Below are 18,623 nucleotides of genomic sequence, written 5' to 3'. Positions count from 1 at the left end.
CTATTTTCATAAATACTGCTGGATGTGAGTCCAGAAAATCTTTTTGGGATTCTGAATATCTAAGAAATGAAAATGATAGTTGAGATAGTTCAGCCACAACCAGCAGAAATATAGAAAAAACATTAAAGAAAATGTATAAGCAATTTAATTTAGTTTATTTAATTATCTCTATATATTTGTAGCTTTAATATTTTTGGGAAATATATATATTTGTTTCCAGATTAACATTTTTTTTTTACATAAACATATATATTATTTAATTAATTTTTATGGCTTTATTTTCCCTTATTCTTGTCCAAAATTTATTTTTTAATAGAAAAGGTCTTCTATTTCTATAGCAGAAATATAGAAAAAAATGCAGAAATATAGAAAAAACATTAAAGAAAGTGTATAAGCAATTTAATTTAGTTAATTTATTTATCTCTATATATTTGTAGCTTTAATATCTTTGGGAAAAATATATTTTTTTTCCGGATTAAAACATTTTTTTTTACATAAACATATGTTATTTAATTTATTTTTATTGCTTTAGTTTCCCTTATTCTTGTCCCCAATTTATCTTTTAATAGAAAAGGTCTTCTATTTTCATAAATACTGCTTTAATATTTATGTCAGCCTTAAAAAATGCCACAAATAATGCTTAATTTCACCTTAAAAGTTGGAAAAAAGACATAACTCTGTATGACTGTTTCTTGCAGATTTTTTTTCTAAATTTTTCATTTTTACATTAGAGGTCGAGGTCAATAAAGTTATTATTATATTATGAGCTGGAAGAAATCCATGTGGTTCTTTAAAGAAAGTGTATAAGCAATTTAATTTAGTTTATTTATTTATCTCTACATATTTGTAGCTTTAATATTTTGGGGAAAAATATTTTTTTTTTTCCGGATTTAAAAAAAATCTTTACATAAACATATATATTATTTAATTAATTTGTATTGCTTAATTTTTCCCTTATTCTTGTCCCCAATTTATTTTTTAACCCATTTAGGCCTAAAACGCCTGTAAAACCTCTGGGCGATTTTAAAATAAAATGTATTAGTTTTATTATTAAGTATATTAAGTATTTGAGAGGTTATACAAATACTACAAAAAGACGTATCCGCCTTCCCGGCTTTAATGGGTTAATAGAAAAGGTCTTCTATTTTCATAAATACTGCTGGATGTGAGTCCAGAAAATGTTTCTTTTTGTACTTGGGGTAATCCTTTTAATCTAAACAGCGTGGAGCCTTGCACACTGAAACTTAACGATGTGGATTCTTATTATAACTTCTGTTATGACGTGATTTTACAGGTGAGCAGGACGAGGAGATAATCGATGAAACAGATGAAAGCAGACACATGGTGGAGCTCAACAACACACTCAGAAACCGCAGTTACTGGATGGAGATCAAGGGAAACGGCTGTAAGTACTACAGGAACGTCGTCACCAGCAGATACCTCGGTAAGTTCACAAATTACTCTTAACTTGGTAAAGAATGTGAAAAATGTAGTTTTTATTAAAACGGAGCAAAATAAACTTCACACTGAAAGACAGAAAAAAGGGCAACATTTGTTCCCTTTTCCAAGAAACTGGCAATTTTGAGTCAATGCATTTTTTTTTTTCTTCTCCAAACTATTTTTGAACATCGTGTCCTCCTGCAGGGCTGGACCCCAGCATGGACCAGGTCCACTCTGTGGGCAGCCCGTCCCAGTCTGAAGAGTGGCAGATGTTGGTGGATCAGACGGATCACAGCCACCAGAGAGCCGTCATCATCAAGAACAAACAGTCGGGGAGGTTCCTCGCAGTCCGAGACGGACAATTTACTGGACTAACGTCATATAATGAAGACTGCAAATGGTTCTTAGAATGATCTGGGACAATGTGGTCGCTTCTGACATTAGTTGTAAAAAAAAAAAGAAAAAGAAAGAAATAGTCTAGACGGATTTCAGAATAAAGGCCTCCTAGAAGAAGTGAGGAGCATTTATGGGTACAAGTCAGGAACCGGCCTACTTTACTTATTTCAAGGGTGCCGAGTCTAAAAAAATGGTTCCCAAAAGAAATTTTGAGTTCTTGACCTTCTAATTTGTATATCAAAATGGCCGCCAAATTGCCCATCTTGCTCAGTCGTTGGACCATTTTCCCTTAGTTTTTTTGTAAGTAGGCAATCAAGATGAGGAAATTAAGTTTCTGGATCTATAGTCTAGGGTCAGAGCAAGGATATAGTGGAGGCTCAGTGTCTTTTTTATGTATATATATATATATATATATATATATATGCAAAATACCAACTGGAACATTTAAAAGTCATATTGATTTAATATTTATGTCAGCCTTAAAAAAATGACACAAATAATGCTTAATTTCACCTTAAAAGTTGGTATTTTGCATATATATATAAATATATATATATCAATATATATAGCGCTATATAGTGCTATATATATATAGCACTGAGCAAGATGGGCAATTTGGCGGCCATTTTGATATGCAATTGAGAAGGTCAAAAACTCAAAATTTCGCTTGGGAACCATTTTTTTTTTTGGATTCAGCACCCTTGAAATAAGTAAAGTAGGCCGGTTCCTGACTTGTACCCATAAATGCTGCTCACTTTCACTTTTTTGGACAATTCCATCTAGACTAAAAGTAGCCAGCAAGACTTGACGGGTGTATCTACAACAGGAAGTTTGGTAGAAATAAAATTAAACACTGTTACTGTGACAAAAGGGACAAATAAAAAATCATTAGAATCTTTTCCTCTTGAGGATTTCTGGTTTCCAGTTGATTGGATGGCTTTCTTCTGTCTGCAAGGAAACAAACAAAGGTTGATTATTAACAGCTGCCTGGGAACTGACACTTGCATATAGACATATAAACTGTTTTTTAATATAAAAAGGTATATAAACTGTAAGACCTGATTTCATATAGATCGCAAAGATAAGATCAAACCCTCTATTAAGAATTTATTTTTAATTACTTCGCTATTTTCAAGCAGCATCCTTATATTTTTATGTATGATGTGCTTATTTTGACTATTTTGCACTTATGTGTATGTTACTAAGAAAAAACAAATAAAAAGTAAATAAAAAAAAAAATATATATATATATATATATATATATAAATAAAGGTATAACGCACAGCGGTGTCGTCCTCTTTGTACACTTTGATGGTCTTGTCGGCCTCGGCGGTGATCAGTCTGCTCTCAGAGTTGTCGAACATGCAGGCGAAGATGCCCGACTCGCTGTCCAGAGATCCGGGCTGCACGGCGGCGTGGATCCGCTGGAAATTGTAACCTGTCCTCCAATCCCACATGTGGATGGTCCCGTTGTCGGCTGGAGATAGAAAAATGTGTTTGATCAACCACGATTCTGAGTTAATGTGTCTAATTCACTCTCAAATGTACGTCACTTTGGATAAAAGCTCCTGCTATATTTATCACAATGAAACTTCTCAGTTGGTTATTTACATTAAGAAAGTGTCTTTTTGCATTACAAGTTTTCTAAACTTGTATGTTTAAATATGAAAATCAGGTGTGAACTCTTTAAAAATGCGCTTATTTGCATATATTTCCAGGACATTTAGATCAAGCACATTCCAAAGTTATCATTTTATTTTGTTGATATATTAGATTCTGAGTTTTTTTACAGAAGGAAACTGGGATATCTCCTTTTATCATTTCATAAAATTAGAAAATACTGTCAAAAAGACGCCATGTCACAAAATGTTCTATAAATCAGGGTGTGAATGATATATAGACAAACCTCCAGAACATACAGTAGTGTTCTAAATAATAGCAGTCCTAACCAGATCAATCCAGGTTTTTAGTATATTGGGAGTGGGAGCTTTCTAACGATGTCTGCTATGAAGGTTTACACGACGTTTGCTGTACTAAACGCTGCATTAGAACAATAACTTTTAGTGAATTTAGGAAAAATCTACAAAATAAAGTAAAATAAACAACCTAATGTTGGATTTGTTTGTTTTCTTTCCACTATTCTGAACGAAGACATGTTATGGGGAAAAAATTGCCCCAACCTAAAAACATATTTTAACCTGAAGTGTCTCACTTTAAGAATTAAGGCGTTCTGTAGACCAGTAGTTCTCAACCTTGGGGTCGGGACCCTGATTGGGGTCGTGAGATGATTTCTGGGGGTCGCCAAATCATTTTGGAAGTCAGCTCTGTCTCCACTGTGTTAAAGTGTTCATGTGTTAATGTGTTTTAGTCTTTTTGGTCATTTAATGTCTTTTTTTGGTCATTTTGTGGGTTTTTTGGGTCATTTTGTGTATTTGTTGTCATTTTGTTTCCTTTTTTTGGTAATTTTGTGTCTTTTTTGGGCCATTTTTGTCATTTTGTGTCTTTTTAGGTCAATTTGTGTCTTTTTGGTTTCATTTTTTGTCATTTTGTGGTCAATTTGAATCCTTTTTTGCTTAACTTTATGTAATTTTTTGGCCATTTTGTATCTTTTTTTGAACATTTTGTGGTCAATTTGATTCTTTTTTGGGTAATTTTGTGTTTTTTCTGACAAATCCCAAAGTATCAAGTTGTTACTTTCCAAGGAGTCTCTGGCTTGAAGCTGACTGTTACACACTCAGGAGGTCAGAATGGACCTTTAAACTTATAGCAAAGGACTTAGATTAAAAGTAACAATACAATATAAAACAATATATATAAATGCACAGACAGAGAGATGTTTTAGTTGTTGTCTGCTTCATTATTTGTCCAAAATTCGTCGTATCAACTGAGTTTGTATGATCTGAACTGTGAGATTCTGTTCAGTGAGACAACATGCAGGTTAAATTGGGGGTCGAGACTCAAAAAGGTTGAGAACTGCTGCTGTAGACAAAATGAAAGTGACAGTAGCTGGTTGTGAATACCTCCAGACACCAACACGCCATCAGAGTTGACAGCCAGCGTGTTGATGATGGCGTTGTGGCCCGACAGGTTCTGGATGAAGTTGCCGTCTGGGAACATCCACTGCTTGATGTTATCGGCAGAACCAGACGCAAAAGTGTATCTGAAGAACACAGAAACAAGACAACATGTTGAGCATATTTGTTTCTTGACGGTATAACTAGGGATGGGTACCTTTCACATTTGAACCGATACGGTACCGATACACGGTACCTGGGAATCAGTATCGGTACTCAACGGTACCAATTTTCAGTACTTTTGAGTTTATGTGGTAATAAATGTTAATTTGTTTAATAATAAAATCTCAATTTTTCAATTCAACGTATTGAAGAGGAGCGCTCTCAGGTTGCAAGTGCACGGAAAAAAAAGAAAAGAAAAAAGTTGCAAGTGCACGTGTGATTTGTTGTGATGACGTCGTAGCTGTGCAGCGGCTAGCTGCTAGCTGTTAATGACTGGTCTACAGAAGAATGGAGAGAGCAAACGGAGTAAGGAAGGTCCAATCTGGAGGCAGACGAAGGCCAAACCCGGGTAGAGACATTGGAGAGATAGCAGCTGGCGGCTAGCAGGCCGAGAGCCGGCTGTTCGTCTCTGCGCCGGGGCGGAAGAGGGCAGCAGCTAGTGGCCGCGGTGAGCAGACAGGACCAGACGAGGAGGTAAATAAAAAATAAAAAATAGTGCGATTGTCAGCACGCTTGTTAATCAAAGACGTCAAATGAAAACAGGTTGAAATCAATGATCAGTTTAACGTTAACGCTGTTTAGGTACCGAAACATGGTACCGTTTGATTTTACTTGAATCGGTACTCGGTAGTACCGACGGAATTCGGTCGGTACCTATAAAAGTACCGAATTCGGTACCCATCCCTAGATATAAGTGATCTATTATAATCTTTACTGTTCCCAATAACTCAAAAAGGGCTTCCACTAATGATTATTTATTCACTGGTATTATATAAACAAGACAACATTATATCCAGCCAGAACAGGGGAAAGATCATAAGAGAAAGTGGGAGCTTGGGGGTTAGTAAATCTGCTAATGTTGTGAAGAAGCCCTGATGGGGGGGTGAATTTGTTTGGATATTGACTTCAAATATCAACACATTTAATATGAAAACTGAGAGAAGCCACAGCTCCTAGAACATGGAAACACGCTAATGTAAGCAAATCTATGTGAAAAATTACCTACAATTGTTTTTCAAATTGTCGGCTGCTGTCGACTAAAATAGACTTCGTTCTAAAATCGTTTCAGGAAAACTCTGCCATCATTATAGAGTATATACAGTATAGTATAGAGTTATGACACTTACTGTCTGGGATGCAGCGCCAGAGTTCGGACAGACTTCTTGTGGTTTGTCAGAGTTGCTCTGGTTTTTCCAGCAATCAAATCCCACAGCCTGATGGTGGAGTCGTGGCTGCCTGCAGGAAGTTAATCAGTTTAGTTAAAGGCCGACCAATCACCTACAGCTTTAATTTACTATCATTATTATAATTAGTTATATACGTCATCATCAGAAATTCATTCTCAACCCTCTCCTCTCCATCTCTCTCTGTTATGTAGTTTTATTAGGTTTCTATTTGTTGTGTACATACATCTACAGTGGCTTGCTAAAGTATTCATACCCCTGGAACTTGTTCGGGTGCATGGCATCATGAAAAAAGAAAATGATGTTGACATTTTGAGGGATAATATGCAGAAGTCTGCTCGTAGTCCATCCTTAGGTCGCCACTGGGTCTTCCAACAAGACAATGACCCAAAACACACCTCAAAATTGGTTCAACAGTTTCTTAAGGATACCAAAACCAAGGTCCTGGACCTGGTTCTCAAAGTGAATGTCTATGCTCGGAAACCACTCAATTTGGACCAGCTGGAACAATTTGCAATGGAAGAATGGGCCAAAATCCCTCAGGAGACCTGTGCCAACCTGGTAAAGAACTATTGTAAGAGGCTGTTGTCAGTTGTGGCTCAGAAAGGGTACACTATTGACTATTGATGGCCAGGGGGCTAATGATTTTGAACGCCACATTTTTGCCTTTTTTTGTTTCAACTCATTGTATCAATAAAAAATCCTTATCAAACTTAGTGAACATTTTCTCTGTAGTGTATTGTTTTCCAAAATACCAAACACATGTTGTTAATGGTCATTTCCATGGAGAAATCAAGAGTTTTGTTCAATTTCATGAGGGGGGTTAATAATTTTGACCTTGACTGTAGATGTAGAGCGCTTGTGAACGGCAGACTTCAGATTTGAAACTAATAAAAACTAAACTAAAACTAAGCATTTTCCAAAAAACAAAAACGAATTAAAACTAGCAAACTCACTCTAAAAACTAACTAAAACTAACTGAATTTGAAAACAAAAATTGACAACGAAATTAAAACTAAACTAATGAAAAATCCCAAACTATTATAAACTTGGTTCCCCACATGGCTTCTGGCAAATTGCAAACGGGACTTCTTATGGTTTTCTTTTAACAATGGCTTTCTTCTTGTCTGTGGATCAGTAACGCTTTATATTAAGGTCCTTGTAATAACCATTAATTAACAAGTAATAAGGCCCTTGTAAGTCCTTACAAGATGCTTATTAACATTATTGTGTGTTTATAAGCTTATATAAGTGTTAATAATGGCATTACAAACACCCATGACCCACCCATTATGTCTTTGCCATGCCTTTATTAATCTTATTTTGTTTGCTTATTGATATTAAAATATACTTTATTGCTCATCTATTATAAGTTAACTATATATTTTTGCAACTACCGGATCTAAAGCGAGAACAATGCCTTATTACTTGTTAATTAATGGTTATTAAGCGTTACACAAATATATTTATTTTTGTGGTCGTAACGTGACAAAACGTGGAAAGTTCAAGGGGTATGAATACTTTTGCAAGCTGTATGACACATCTGTCGGCCATCTTGTTTTTACCTGTGATGACTTGTGGTTCTGCAGCCTGACACCTGACGGTGGCCACCGTGTTGGTGTGGCCGGTCAGTGTGTGCACGTTAGCTTTAGTCCTGATGTCCCAAACCTGCACGGAGAGAGAGGAAACACATCCAGTTGGTTAAATGAATGAATACTGCAGAAACATAATGTTCATAACATATTCAACTCCAGTCCCCTGATGGAAGTTTGGTCTCTGTGGTGAAAGAAAAAGGATGAAGGAATGTGTGATGTGTGCGGTGTTCGGGACCTTGGTTTGGTGTTTTGCGAGGCGTCAGAGCCCTTTCACTGTGGACGGGCTTTGTGTGAAGAGGTTCTGGGAGGTTAGAATAAGACCTAGACCTTGAAGATGTTTCAGAGTCTGAACAAAGTGTTACACAACTCTGTTTGGCCTCCTCCAAGGTGGAGTGATTGTACCTCACTCGGTATGACGTGGGATATGTTGCATAAGGCTGAGAAACTTCTTTTCTACTTTAAGTTTTTAGTAAGACTGTCGATTCTCTGAAAAGACTTGTCTGTGTTGAAATAAACTCACATATTCAAGTAATAAGAACAACTGGGGCTTACTGAGTCAATATTTTATTCATCTAAGTCAGGGGTGGGCAATTCATTTTTACCAAGGGGCCACATGACCAATACCACGAAGGTTGCGGGGGCCGGACCAAAACTCTGAACTAAATTCTGCTCAATATTAGTTTAATCTCTTTATAAAATATAGTAAATTATCTGGTTTTGAGCTGCTACTGATAAGAATACATGTTATGATAAGACTGTTAATGTGGAGTAAATCAAATATAACATTAAAAAGTAGTAAATACTCCAATCACTATATCACTTTAACATTTATTTTAAACTCAACTGTAAATGGCATTTAGCAGGGTTCCTATTGGTATTTTTGTATTATATAGCTTGTTTTTCCAAGTTTGTACATTTTCAAGGTGTTTAACAATGTTGTGATGCTTTTATTTTGAAAAGGTGCCATCCAATGTGAAACTGGTGCTTTAATTTTGAAAGGTAGTGACAGGAAATAACAGGTAGAACGGTTAAATGAAAAACGAACGGTAAATAATAACGAGTGCGTAGTAATTCATATAAAGTTGATATAAAGTATCAAAAGGCTTCTATAGTGGCTGACTGACAGGACACAAGGTTTGTTAGAGTTTATTTTATTCTGTCGTATATATTAGTGGATATATTTGTTGTCTTAACTATAGTAAAAGTGCTTATTTCTCAAGTGCTAATGCTAATGTTTGTTATTGTTTTCCCACCTCGTAGCTCTTATAGTGGATTCACAAGGTGACCAAGGAATTTATTAACTTATTAATTGTTAATTTATTAACTTTATGCAAAAAGCAATAGGTGTTTTTGACAAGGTACCTCTGTAACTCGTGTAACTTATACGTAAATCACCTTCAAAATAAAAGCACTGCGGTTGTATTGATCTCTAATTTTTGGGTAACCTCATGTGGGCCGGACAAGGACAGCCAACGGGCCGGATGTGGACTTGTAGCTTGTTTTTCCGGATAACTTCCGATGATTAAAATTATTCTTACGGTGACAACATAAAGCTAAAAAATGACCAGTGTATCGTAAAAATGTGGCTTAAAACTGGATAAGAAGTACATTTCTGAAAGCTTCTGAAAGCCAACCACAACACTGATGCATGCACAAAGGGGAGGAGATGAAATTACAGATTTTTCTCGGATAATTTAAGTAGACAACTCAACAAATATACAACACAGGTGTAATCGTTAATTATCAAACCGTTGTTCCATTGTTCAGTCAGTGTGAGGACATATAAAGTGACAGATTCAGACACCTGATAGCCAGAAGTTACAAAAAAAAAAAAAGTTAAAAAAAACAAGACAAAGAACTGAACACAAACCACAAATTAAATCACAGCCAGGAGCAGACCAGGCAGGATGTTGAGCAAATATTCAGAAACCGGAATTCAAATTTGTTTTGAGGACCCTGTTGCCCGAATATCGAATTACCGAAGCTTCTAAAACTGCGGATTTCAAATCCATGTCGCTTTTGTTAACAAGCTTCGGTTCACTTGTAACAGAGAAACATGAATAAAATGAGACTGATGAAAGAGAGAAGTCTTTAAAGTGAAATAATTTCAACATTATCACTCATTCATTAAACATGGAACAAGCAAAGTAGGAGCTCACCCTCGCCGTGGCGTCTCTGCTGCACGTCACCAGCACGTCAATAGTCGGATGGAGGTCGATGTCGTACACAGCACTCAGGTGACCGTGATAGTGCCTGATGACCTAATACACAGAGTGACATTGACAGAAAAAAATAGAAATACTATAAATCAACTGAAATGTATTTTTATGGCCTTTAACCCATTAAGACCAACATCCATCTTGAAAAACACCCTCTCAAACCTGCTATAGTATTGTTTTTAAAACAACCTCCCTGAAAAACAGAAATGTTGTTTCCTAAATAATTTATTTCTCAGCCTCTGTAGCAGATTGAAATATGAAATAAAAACAATTTGAAAGCTTCAACTCTTTGACTTTAGCTGTGAACCATTGCCTTTGCCCTAAAGTGCATTAACATTTTTCTGAAACATCAACAGACAACAAGTATTAAAAAGAAATAGAAAAAAAGTGACAGCCATATTATTTAGTACGTTGTTTTTTTTTTTTTTTTTTTTTTTTTTAAATTGCACTCAGTAGTAGTGCAATAACCATATCACAGTTTGTTCACAGCTAGGGATGGGTACCTTTCACATTTGAACCGATACGGTTAATTTTCGGTACTTTTGCATTTGTTTATGTGGTAATAAATGTTAATTTGTTTAATAATAAAATCTAATTTTTTCAATTCAACATATTTCTCAAAATACAAACTTTAAAAAATACATCAAAACAATATAAAATCTAGGATGAGCAGTGCTTTATTGTTGAGTGAACGTGCATTTTGTAACATGAAGGTTGCAGTGTTATCAAAGAATGCAGAGGAGCTCTCAGGTGGCAAAGCACGGAGGAGAAAAAAAAAAAAAGTTGCAAGTGCACGTGTGATTTGTTGTGATGACGTCGTAGCTGTGGGCGGAGCACCGGTCAGACAGTATTGTGGGCGTGGCATGGTTGGAATAAACAAAGTTGAGTCGGGCTGCTCTGTGCACATATCGAGGATGACGCAGGAGTCCGAGGGATTTAATTTCAGCGAGGCAGTTTGGAATAAAGTGGCAGGTAATATTCCTGAGTTGAAGTGGGTTTGAAGGAGTTGGAGTATTAGCGGAGGACCAGAGATGCAGCAGCTAGCTGCTAGCTGCTAATGACTGGTCTACAGAAGAATGGAGAGAGCAAACTGAGTAAGGAACAAGGTTATAATAGTTTTGCATTTTTCATTAGTTTTAGTTTTAATTTCGTTGTCAATTTTTGTTTTCAAATTCAGTTAGTTTTAATTAGTTTTTAGAGTTTGCTAGTTTTGATTAGTTTTATTTTTTGGAAAATGCTTAGTTTTAGTTTAGTTTTTATTAGTTTTAGTGTTAGTTTTAGTTTTTTGTAATGGGGTATTTTTTGGGTGCCAGATTCAATAAGGTCACAATAAATGTTTCCTTTATTTCCTTTGTCTTATCCATCTCAGCCCCAATAAATTTACTAAGTCATAAAACCAGATTTCATATCAACCAAAAAGGTTTATGTATGAAAAAAGTTGTCAAAGACGAAAACTAAGGACATTTTCACTCTAATTTTAGTTAGTTTTAGTTAGTTTTGTAACCACACAATACAGTTTCAGTTAGTTTTCGTTTTTTAAAAAAACTCCCGTTTTTATTTTTATTTCAGTTAACGGAAATGTTTTTTCAATTCTAGTTTTCGTTATTTTGTTAGTTTTCGTTAACTATAATAACCTTGGTAAGGAAGGTCCAATCTGGAGGCAGACGAAGACGGGCATTTGGTCTGAAAGCTAGAATCACTTGAATGTTTCCCCCCCGGTCTTAAAGGTATATACACGCAAACATTGCATCTGATCTAAATGGATGAGAGCTTCAGTGACTCCATCATCGTACCTTGTTGTACTCCAGATCCCAACACTTGACCTGCTTGTCTTCTCCACAGGAGAACAGGTAGGGGCTCCGGTTGCTGACCGCCACACCACGCACCGTACTGATGTGTCCCGTCAGAGAGAGCTTCAGCTTCCCGCTGGCCAGGTCCCAAATCTGACAACAACAAAGAGCCTTCGAGTCAAACTATGAACATTACAGAACATGGCTGCAGTTCATCATCATAAAAGCTGCAGCTGTAGATACTGAGAAGGTGCTTTTGATAAAGAAAATGAATAATACGTGGCTGTGTAGAATAATGCTGCTACAACCATTCAGGACCAATAGGACAGGTGATTCAGAGAGATAACTTCTGGATAAACGTGTTATTATTTCTGACATTTCACACACAAAATTATTAATCAAAGCAGAAACTGACAGGGAAAATGGTTGCCATGTTCAGCTTTACTCACCTTTATGGTTCTGTCAGCAGAGCCTGTGACGAACCACTGGTTCCCCGGCTCCACAGCGATGGATCTCACCCAGCCCAGGTGACCACTGATGACCTAGAAGATAAAACATGCTCCTGTTAAAAACAACAAGGAGGACACATTTCACTCTGGCATCAACTTTATCTACATGTTAGGGGTGCACCGATCGATCGGCCGATTCTTTTAGGTCAAGCCGATCTTATCTACCTCGATAATAACCCCCCACTGGCGAAGCAGTGCTCCCAACTTTGTTGCTAAATTTAGCAACTTTTCAGACCCCCTTAGCGACTATTATTCAAGAAAGCGACTAGAGACAAATCCAGCGACTCCTTCTTACTCTTCTTAACGAGCCGCTCGTTAAGAAGAGCCGCCGTTAGCGGCAGTTAGCTACAGTTAGCTCTGTAGCAGTACAGTGTGTATGTGCTGCTGCTGCAGGTGTTCACTTAGCGATCTGTTTGTTTACAACAAGCACCAGACACTCTGGTTCTTCTTCTACAGTTTGGTTCTTCTTCTACAGTTTGTTTCTTCTTCTACAGTTTGTTTCTTCTTCTACAGTTTGGCATCTATCCCCCCACACTGTATCATCAAATGCTACGCTGCCCCAGTGTGGAAGGCACCAGTAATACAACTTTTTTCCTTCCAGATATGATGAACTATTTTATTTTTTATGATTTAATGACTATAAGAATATTCTAAAATCGATGCCCTCCCTAGTTGTATGTATGTTGCACTATAACGAAACCAAAAACTCAGGACACTTTATATATGGTTGCAGTTCTTTTGTTAGTTTGTCCTGTAAATTATTGCTATTTATTTTAAGTTCAGTATTTTATTAACTACCTCAGACATTGTGATTTCCTTTATTTGTTAAAGAAAAAATACTGCTGTGTTATTGTTTTCAATAAAATAAGATTCAGACATTGAAGGTTCAGTTAGTTCAGAGTTATAAAAAAATCGGTATCGGCCAAAATCAGAATCGGCAGGTCAGGCTTTTTAAAAAATCGGTGATCGGCCAGAAAATTGCAATCGCTGCACCACTTCTACATATAAAAGGAAAATACAGTTTTTCTAGTTACCCGAAACAGTTTCCATGGAGGATGCCACGAGGGTTTCGGCATGGTTGGCGCTTTCCTCGCAAGAGCAGAATTTCTGGTTCCGCCTCCCTCCAACAGAGACTGAAAATAAAAACATAAATTCACCATCAGCTGCACTTCTCTCAGGGACTTTACAGGAACAAGATATTGCATCAATCCGTCCCAACGTACCACAGCGGTGGAGTGAGGGTGAGATCTCTCTGCTGCTCCTGCGTGTCGATGGATGTCTCCAACACTGGCTGCGGTACGGCTGGCGTCCAACCTGGAATACAACAACACATGAATATTGTTTAGAAATATGAATTAGACACACTAAAAGTTCAGTCCAAAAGTTTGGACACACCTACTCAGTCAATCAATCAAACTTTATTTATATAGCGCTTTTCATACTTATAAATGCAACTCAAAGTGCTTTACAAAAGTCAATGGTTTTTATTTATTTTTTAATATATTCAACAACGCAGATTAATATTTAAAAAAAATCTGAACTATGATGGAACACATACGGAATTATGTAGTCAATAAAAACGATTTATATTTTTGGATTATTAAAAGTAGCCACTTTTTGCTTTTATGGTCTCAAATATTTGATTTGATTTTGATTGATTGAGAATTTATTTGAGCACAAAATAAAAGATGAACATTTAAAAAACAAACGAACAACAATAAACACAAGACAACAACACAAAATGAAACAACAACAAGACTCAACACTTATTTGTGTTCAAAAGGAGTGGGAAGAAGCCAAAGCTTATTAAATCCCACCCCTTCTCTCTATGTTAATACATTAAGAAGGCAAGAAATTCCACAAATTAATTCTTGACAAGGTGCAACTATTTATTAAAAACCATCCAGGTAAACAGCTCATGAATCTGACCGGAATGAATAACAGAAGTGTGCAAAGCTGTCATCAAAGCAAAAGGTGGTTAGAAGAATCTAAAATATAAAACATATTCTGGTTTATTTAACACTTTCTTTTTTTTACTACATAATTACGTATGTTTTCTTTCATAGTTTTGATGTCTTCAGTTTTAAATGTTGAAAATAATAAAGAATTAATAAAAACCATTGAATGAGAAGGTGTGTCCAAACTTTTGATTGGTAGTGTATGTCAACAATTCTTAAAATATTCTTCATATTTTTAAGCCAAATCAACACTAACAGCTTCCTCAACTGACAGTGTGGAGTAAAAACAGCTCACCTGGCTTGTGATGGAGGCAACGCCAGCGCCATGGCGTGGAGTCCTCCCTCGCTTGGGTTCCTGTGCATCTTTGTGTCAGCAGTCAAAGCAACTCCTATTGAATGAAAAATATGAGTATAAAACACTAGAATATGCAGAACACATGCACGCAGCTGGGCTTATTTAACAGAGCAGTATTCACCAGGTCCAGATGGATAAGCATGAGTCCCCGTCAGCAGGTATTCTGGGTCATCCCCTGGAATATGTCGGGAAAAACACACTTTAGATGAAAATTATCTTAAAATCAATCTACATGAATAACGAAATCTTTGTTAATAAGGGCTGCAACAACGAATGGATAAAATCGCTAAAATTCCATTATTAAAAGTGTTGACAACAAATTCCTTCATCGATTTGTTGTGTCGCACTTATAAAAAAAAAAAAGTTGAGTTGAGCACGGAGCAGAGCGGAGCAAAAACCAAAAAAGGAAAGAACATCGGAGAGACGGAAAAGAGGGAAGAGCAGACGGAGTAACGTTGCTCTGAGACATGTCGGAGCCAGTAAATCATCCAGGTTTGTGTTCTGTTTTAAAGTGAGGAAGGTAACGTCTCTCCAGCAGCTCTAATGCTGCTGCTGTTTACTTGTTATCCAGCTTGACAAGCATGACAAGCTAGCGTTCAGACTTTATTTGTATAACGCTTTTCATACAAGAGAGATGCAACACAAAGAGCTTTACATAAAAAAGAAAGGAGAAAATAATGATAATAAAAAGATAACAAAACATAGAAACAAACACCCTCCGCCCCACCCATCCTATTAAAAACAAAGAAATAAATTACATAAAGGATAAAGTAAGATAAAAATAAAATAAGATAAAAAGATATATATAATAAATAAAATAAAATAAAATAAAAATTAATAAAAAAAAGCGTTAGCTGGTTAATAACAGTAGTAAAGCAGGGCTGGGATAGTTTGCAAGACTAAAGACACGTTTTTATTCACTCGCCTTTTTTGGCCCATTAATTTTTCAATCTGTTGCATTTTATACAGTCTATGATCTGTTGTCATGTATATATTCTGTGCTGTGTCCCATATTGGTTAGTGTTGACAAATATATTTGTGTGTGTTTTACTTTTTAATTTTATTCAAGTTTTTTTTATAGACATTGGTCATCTTAAGCTGTTAAATGTGATGTATAAATGAACTTAACTTGCACAGTTAAAGTTTTTTGCACATTTTGCATCAGTTCTGTATTTGGAATAAAGGGTTGGACATGAATGCTTCTTTTTTGTATTTTAAAAAAAATCAAATTTATCGATTAATTGAAAAAATAATCAACAGATTAATCGATTATTAAAATTATTGTAGTTGCAGCCCTATTGTTAATAATTGAGGCATGGAAAAAAATGTCAGCATCAATGTTTTTACCCATAATAAAGTGTTTAAAGCTCAAAGCGAGGGTAAAATGTTTCATCCTCACCTGGTGTGTAGCCCGGGTGTCCCAGCATGCCAGGAATATGTGACACTCTGTCCTTCCCTTCCTTCAGGACAGGCATGTGTAAAACTGCATTGTAATCCGCTTTCATTTTCACACCCATCTTTATCTTGTGGCTGCAAATACAGGAGGAAATATTGCAATCTGAATCTGAACATAGTCCACTTTATTGCATTTATAAAGGACAACACACATTCATCAATATCTCAGTAAAAGCAACAGTGTTAGCCAGCTGGTTAACTTTCAACTGCAAGCCATTGGTGAGATGGTTTGATAGCTTGGTGAGGGTTAAATCTGCAAACAGCAAAACACCATAAAGACAAAATAAGCATTGTCAAGACCGTGCACAAGCCATAAATAGCAACAAAAAAGTAGTTCAACATTAGCACGCTATAGTCCAGTACAGTCAATTTAGCAAAGGAGCAAGCCTGTTTAATTCTATTCTAGTTTATTATGATTATCTATGGCCAGTAAATGTGTAAAAAAAACCATAAGAAAATATTTGAGAAAAAAGTTTACAAGATTAAAGTGTCAAATCTACGACAAAAAAATGTGCAGATTTATGAGATTTAAAGTGGTGAATCTTGGAGAAAAAAGTTGTTTTCCCCACTTTTTTCTTGTAAATCTGCAACTTTTTTAGCATAGATTTTCCACTTTAATCTAGTAAATTTGCAACTTTTTTCTCAAATTATTACCTGAAGTTACCAAATATAGTTATTTGCCCGATAAAAGGTTAAGCAAGATAAGATATAACACTTTATTTTGAAGGTGTCTACACAAGCCTGCCAGAAATATGACATGACAAGTACCATGAGCATTAATGTTACTTCAAAGTGTCATTAATGTTCATGACACATCCCATGTCATGTTTATGACACGCTCATGTCACTCTTATGTAGACACCTTATAGTAAAGTGTTACCAATATTAGTGTCAACAACAAAACACTGATAAACTAAACTGATAACTGAACAATCTCCCTCTAGCTCTTCTTTGCTGGGTTCTTATCTGATGAATATGAATGTGGCAAATTGTCAAAGAAGTGATGATCTTAAAGGGGTAAAATCACATGATCTGATCAACTGAGGATGTAGGCGATTTTACCATAGGTGGCTATGAGGAGATGAGGAGATGATTTAGGCAAAAACAAACAAAAAAAACAAAACAATTTTGACAAAAAATGACTTAGGCTTTTATTTTAACAGTGTGACGATGTGTATTAATTACCTTTCGTCATCCAGTGCGATGGACTTGGCATGGTCGGACACAAACATATCATGCGTCCTTTTGAGGGATCTGAAGACCAAAGTGTGGACTGAGTGCTTCTGGACATCCTGGAGCAGAAAATACTTACATTAGTGAAAGATATATTCAAGCAGTAGACAAACGGCAACATTTATGAATGATTCTACCCCTGAATGTAAGTTTCACAGGGAAGAAATCGTGTCGTAAACGTAACGCGAGCCAGCAATTAGCCGGGCCCGACGCGGTATCCGTGAGGTAGTTTCTGAGCGGGAGCGAAAGAAAAAAAAGCCACAGAAAGAGTTTAAACCTCGGCTTACCTCGGCCATGGTGGTGGTAGCAGCACGGATGAAACACCACGGATGAAGACACTACTTTTTTTAAAGGATTGCTGTCCGGCGGCACTCAAAAATACCTATTACAATCCTGGAAACATGAGCATCAATGAGCTCTACAAGCGACGACCGAACGACCCGGAAGTAAACAACACAAACAGAGAGACCGGAGTCTGTCAGCGCCACCTATCGGCCAGGAGGTATTAAAATAAAATAAAATAAAATAAAATTAAATTAAATTAAATTAAATTAAATTAAATTAAATTAAATTAAATTAAATTAAATTAAATTAAATTAAATTAAATTAAATTAAATTAAATTAAATTAAATTAAAATTAAATAAAGTAAAATACAATAACATAGAAATGAAATAAAATAATAAAATAAAAATAGAATGAAATTAAATTAAATGCATAATATAAATTAATAATGAACTTTAAAACAGGGATATTTATTCATTCATTCATTCATTCATTCATTATCTATTGATAATGTTGTGTTTTGTTTTAAGTATTTTTTCTATATTGATATAAATATCAATATTTTGAACTGTGCAACTGGAGGAGGACTACTCCAAACAAAATTTCGTTGTCTTGTACAATGACAATAAAGTTCAATTCTATTCTAACGCAGGGGGCTGGAGCCGATCCCAGCTGACAATAACAGGGATTCAATGCTATAATTAATCAAAAACCCAATAAATAATTACAAAACAGTAATAACAATAACAATAATAATAACAGTAATAATAACATTAATAATAGTAGTAATAATAATAATAATAATAATAACAATAATAATAATAATGATAAAGTTGATATTATTAAAATCAGTACTCATGTTCGCAGCATGCACATATACATCAATAAACACTGCAGCAGCATTCAAAGCTCTCCATTATCTTCTGCCTTGCTCTTTTATTTTCAACATCAATGGTGGAGATTTTACTTT

The 18,623-nt window shown here is 35.7% G+C and overlaps 1 protein-coding gene across 1 annotated transcript; it reads right to left on the bottom strand.

The window, feature by feature from the left end:
• Nucleotides 1–2,550: 2,550 nt before the first annotated feature.
• On the bottom strand, nucleotides 2,551–17,828 carry plrg1 (pleiotropic regulator 1). The gene is made up of 15 exons (XM_059343148.1): nucleotides 17,658–17,828; nucleotides 17,323–17,429; nucleotides 16,082–16,212; nucleotides 14,804–14,857; nucleotides 14,623–14,716; nucleotides 13,593–13,683; nucleotides 13,404–13,502; nucleotides 12,310–12,402; nucleotides 11,864–12,013; nucleotides 10,011–10,112; nucleotides 7,822–7,924; nucleotides 6,200–6,308; nucleotides 4,857–4,996; nucleotides 3,120–3,313; nucleotides 2,551–2,784 (listed from the first exon to the last, which is right to left on the bottom strand). Exons 1-15 carry the CDS (start codon nucleotides 17,664–17,666, stop codon nucleotides 2,725–2,727), a joined length of 1,536 nt encoding a protein of 511 aa, XP_059199131.1. The 5' UTR covers nucleotides 17,667–17,828; the 3' UTR covers nucleotides 2,551–2,724.
• Between the last annotated feature and the right edge of the window lie 795 nt (nucleotides 17,829–18,623).

This window comes from Centropristis striata, chromosome 1 (genome assembly GCF_030273125.1).
Source record: "Centropristis striata isolate RG_2023a ecotype Rhode Island chromosome 1, C.striata_1.0, whole genome shotgun sequence".
NCBI lineage: Eukaryota > Metazoa > Chordata > Actinopteri > Perciformes > Serranidae > Centropristis > Centropristis striata.
This window is presented reverse-complemented; position numbering and strand designations above follow the sequence as displayed.

Coding starts and splice junctions, on each gene's coding strand:
- plrg1 (XM_059343148.1), bottom strand. Junction 7,925..10,010: donor GCAGAGACGCCACGGCGAGG/GTGAGCTCCTAC, acceptor CTCTCCGTGCAG/GTTTGGGACATCAGGACTAA. Junction 2,785..3,119: donor ACAAAGAGGACGACACCGCT/GTGCGTTATACC, acceptor GTTTCCTTGCAG/ACAGAAGAAAGCCATCCAAT.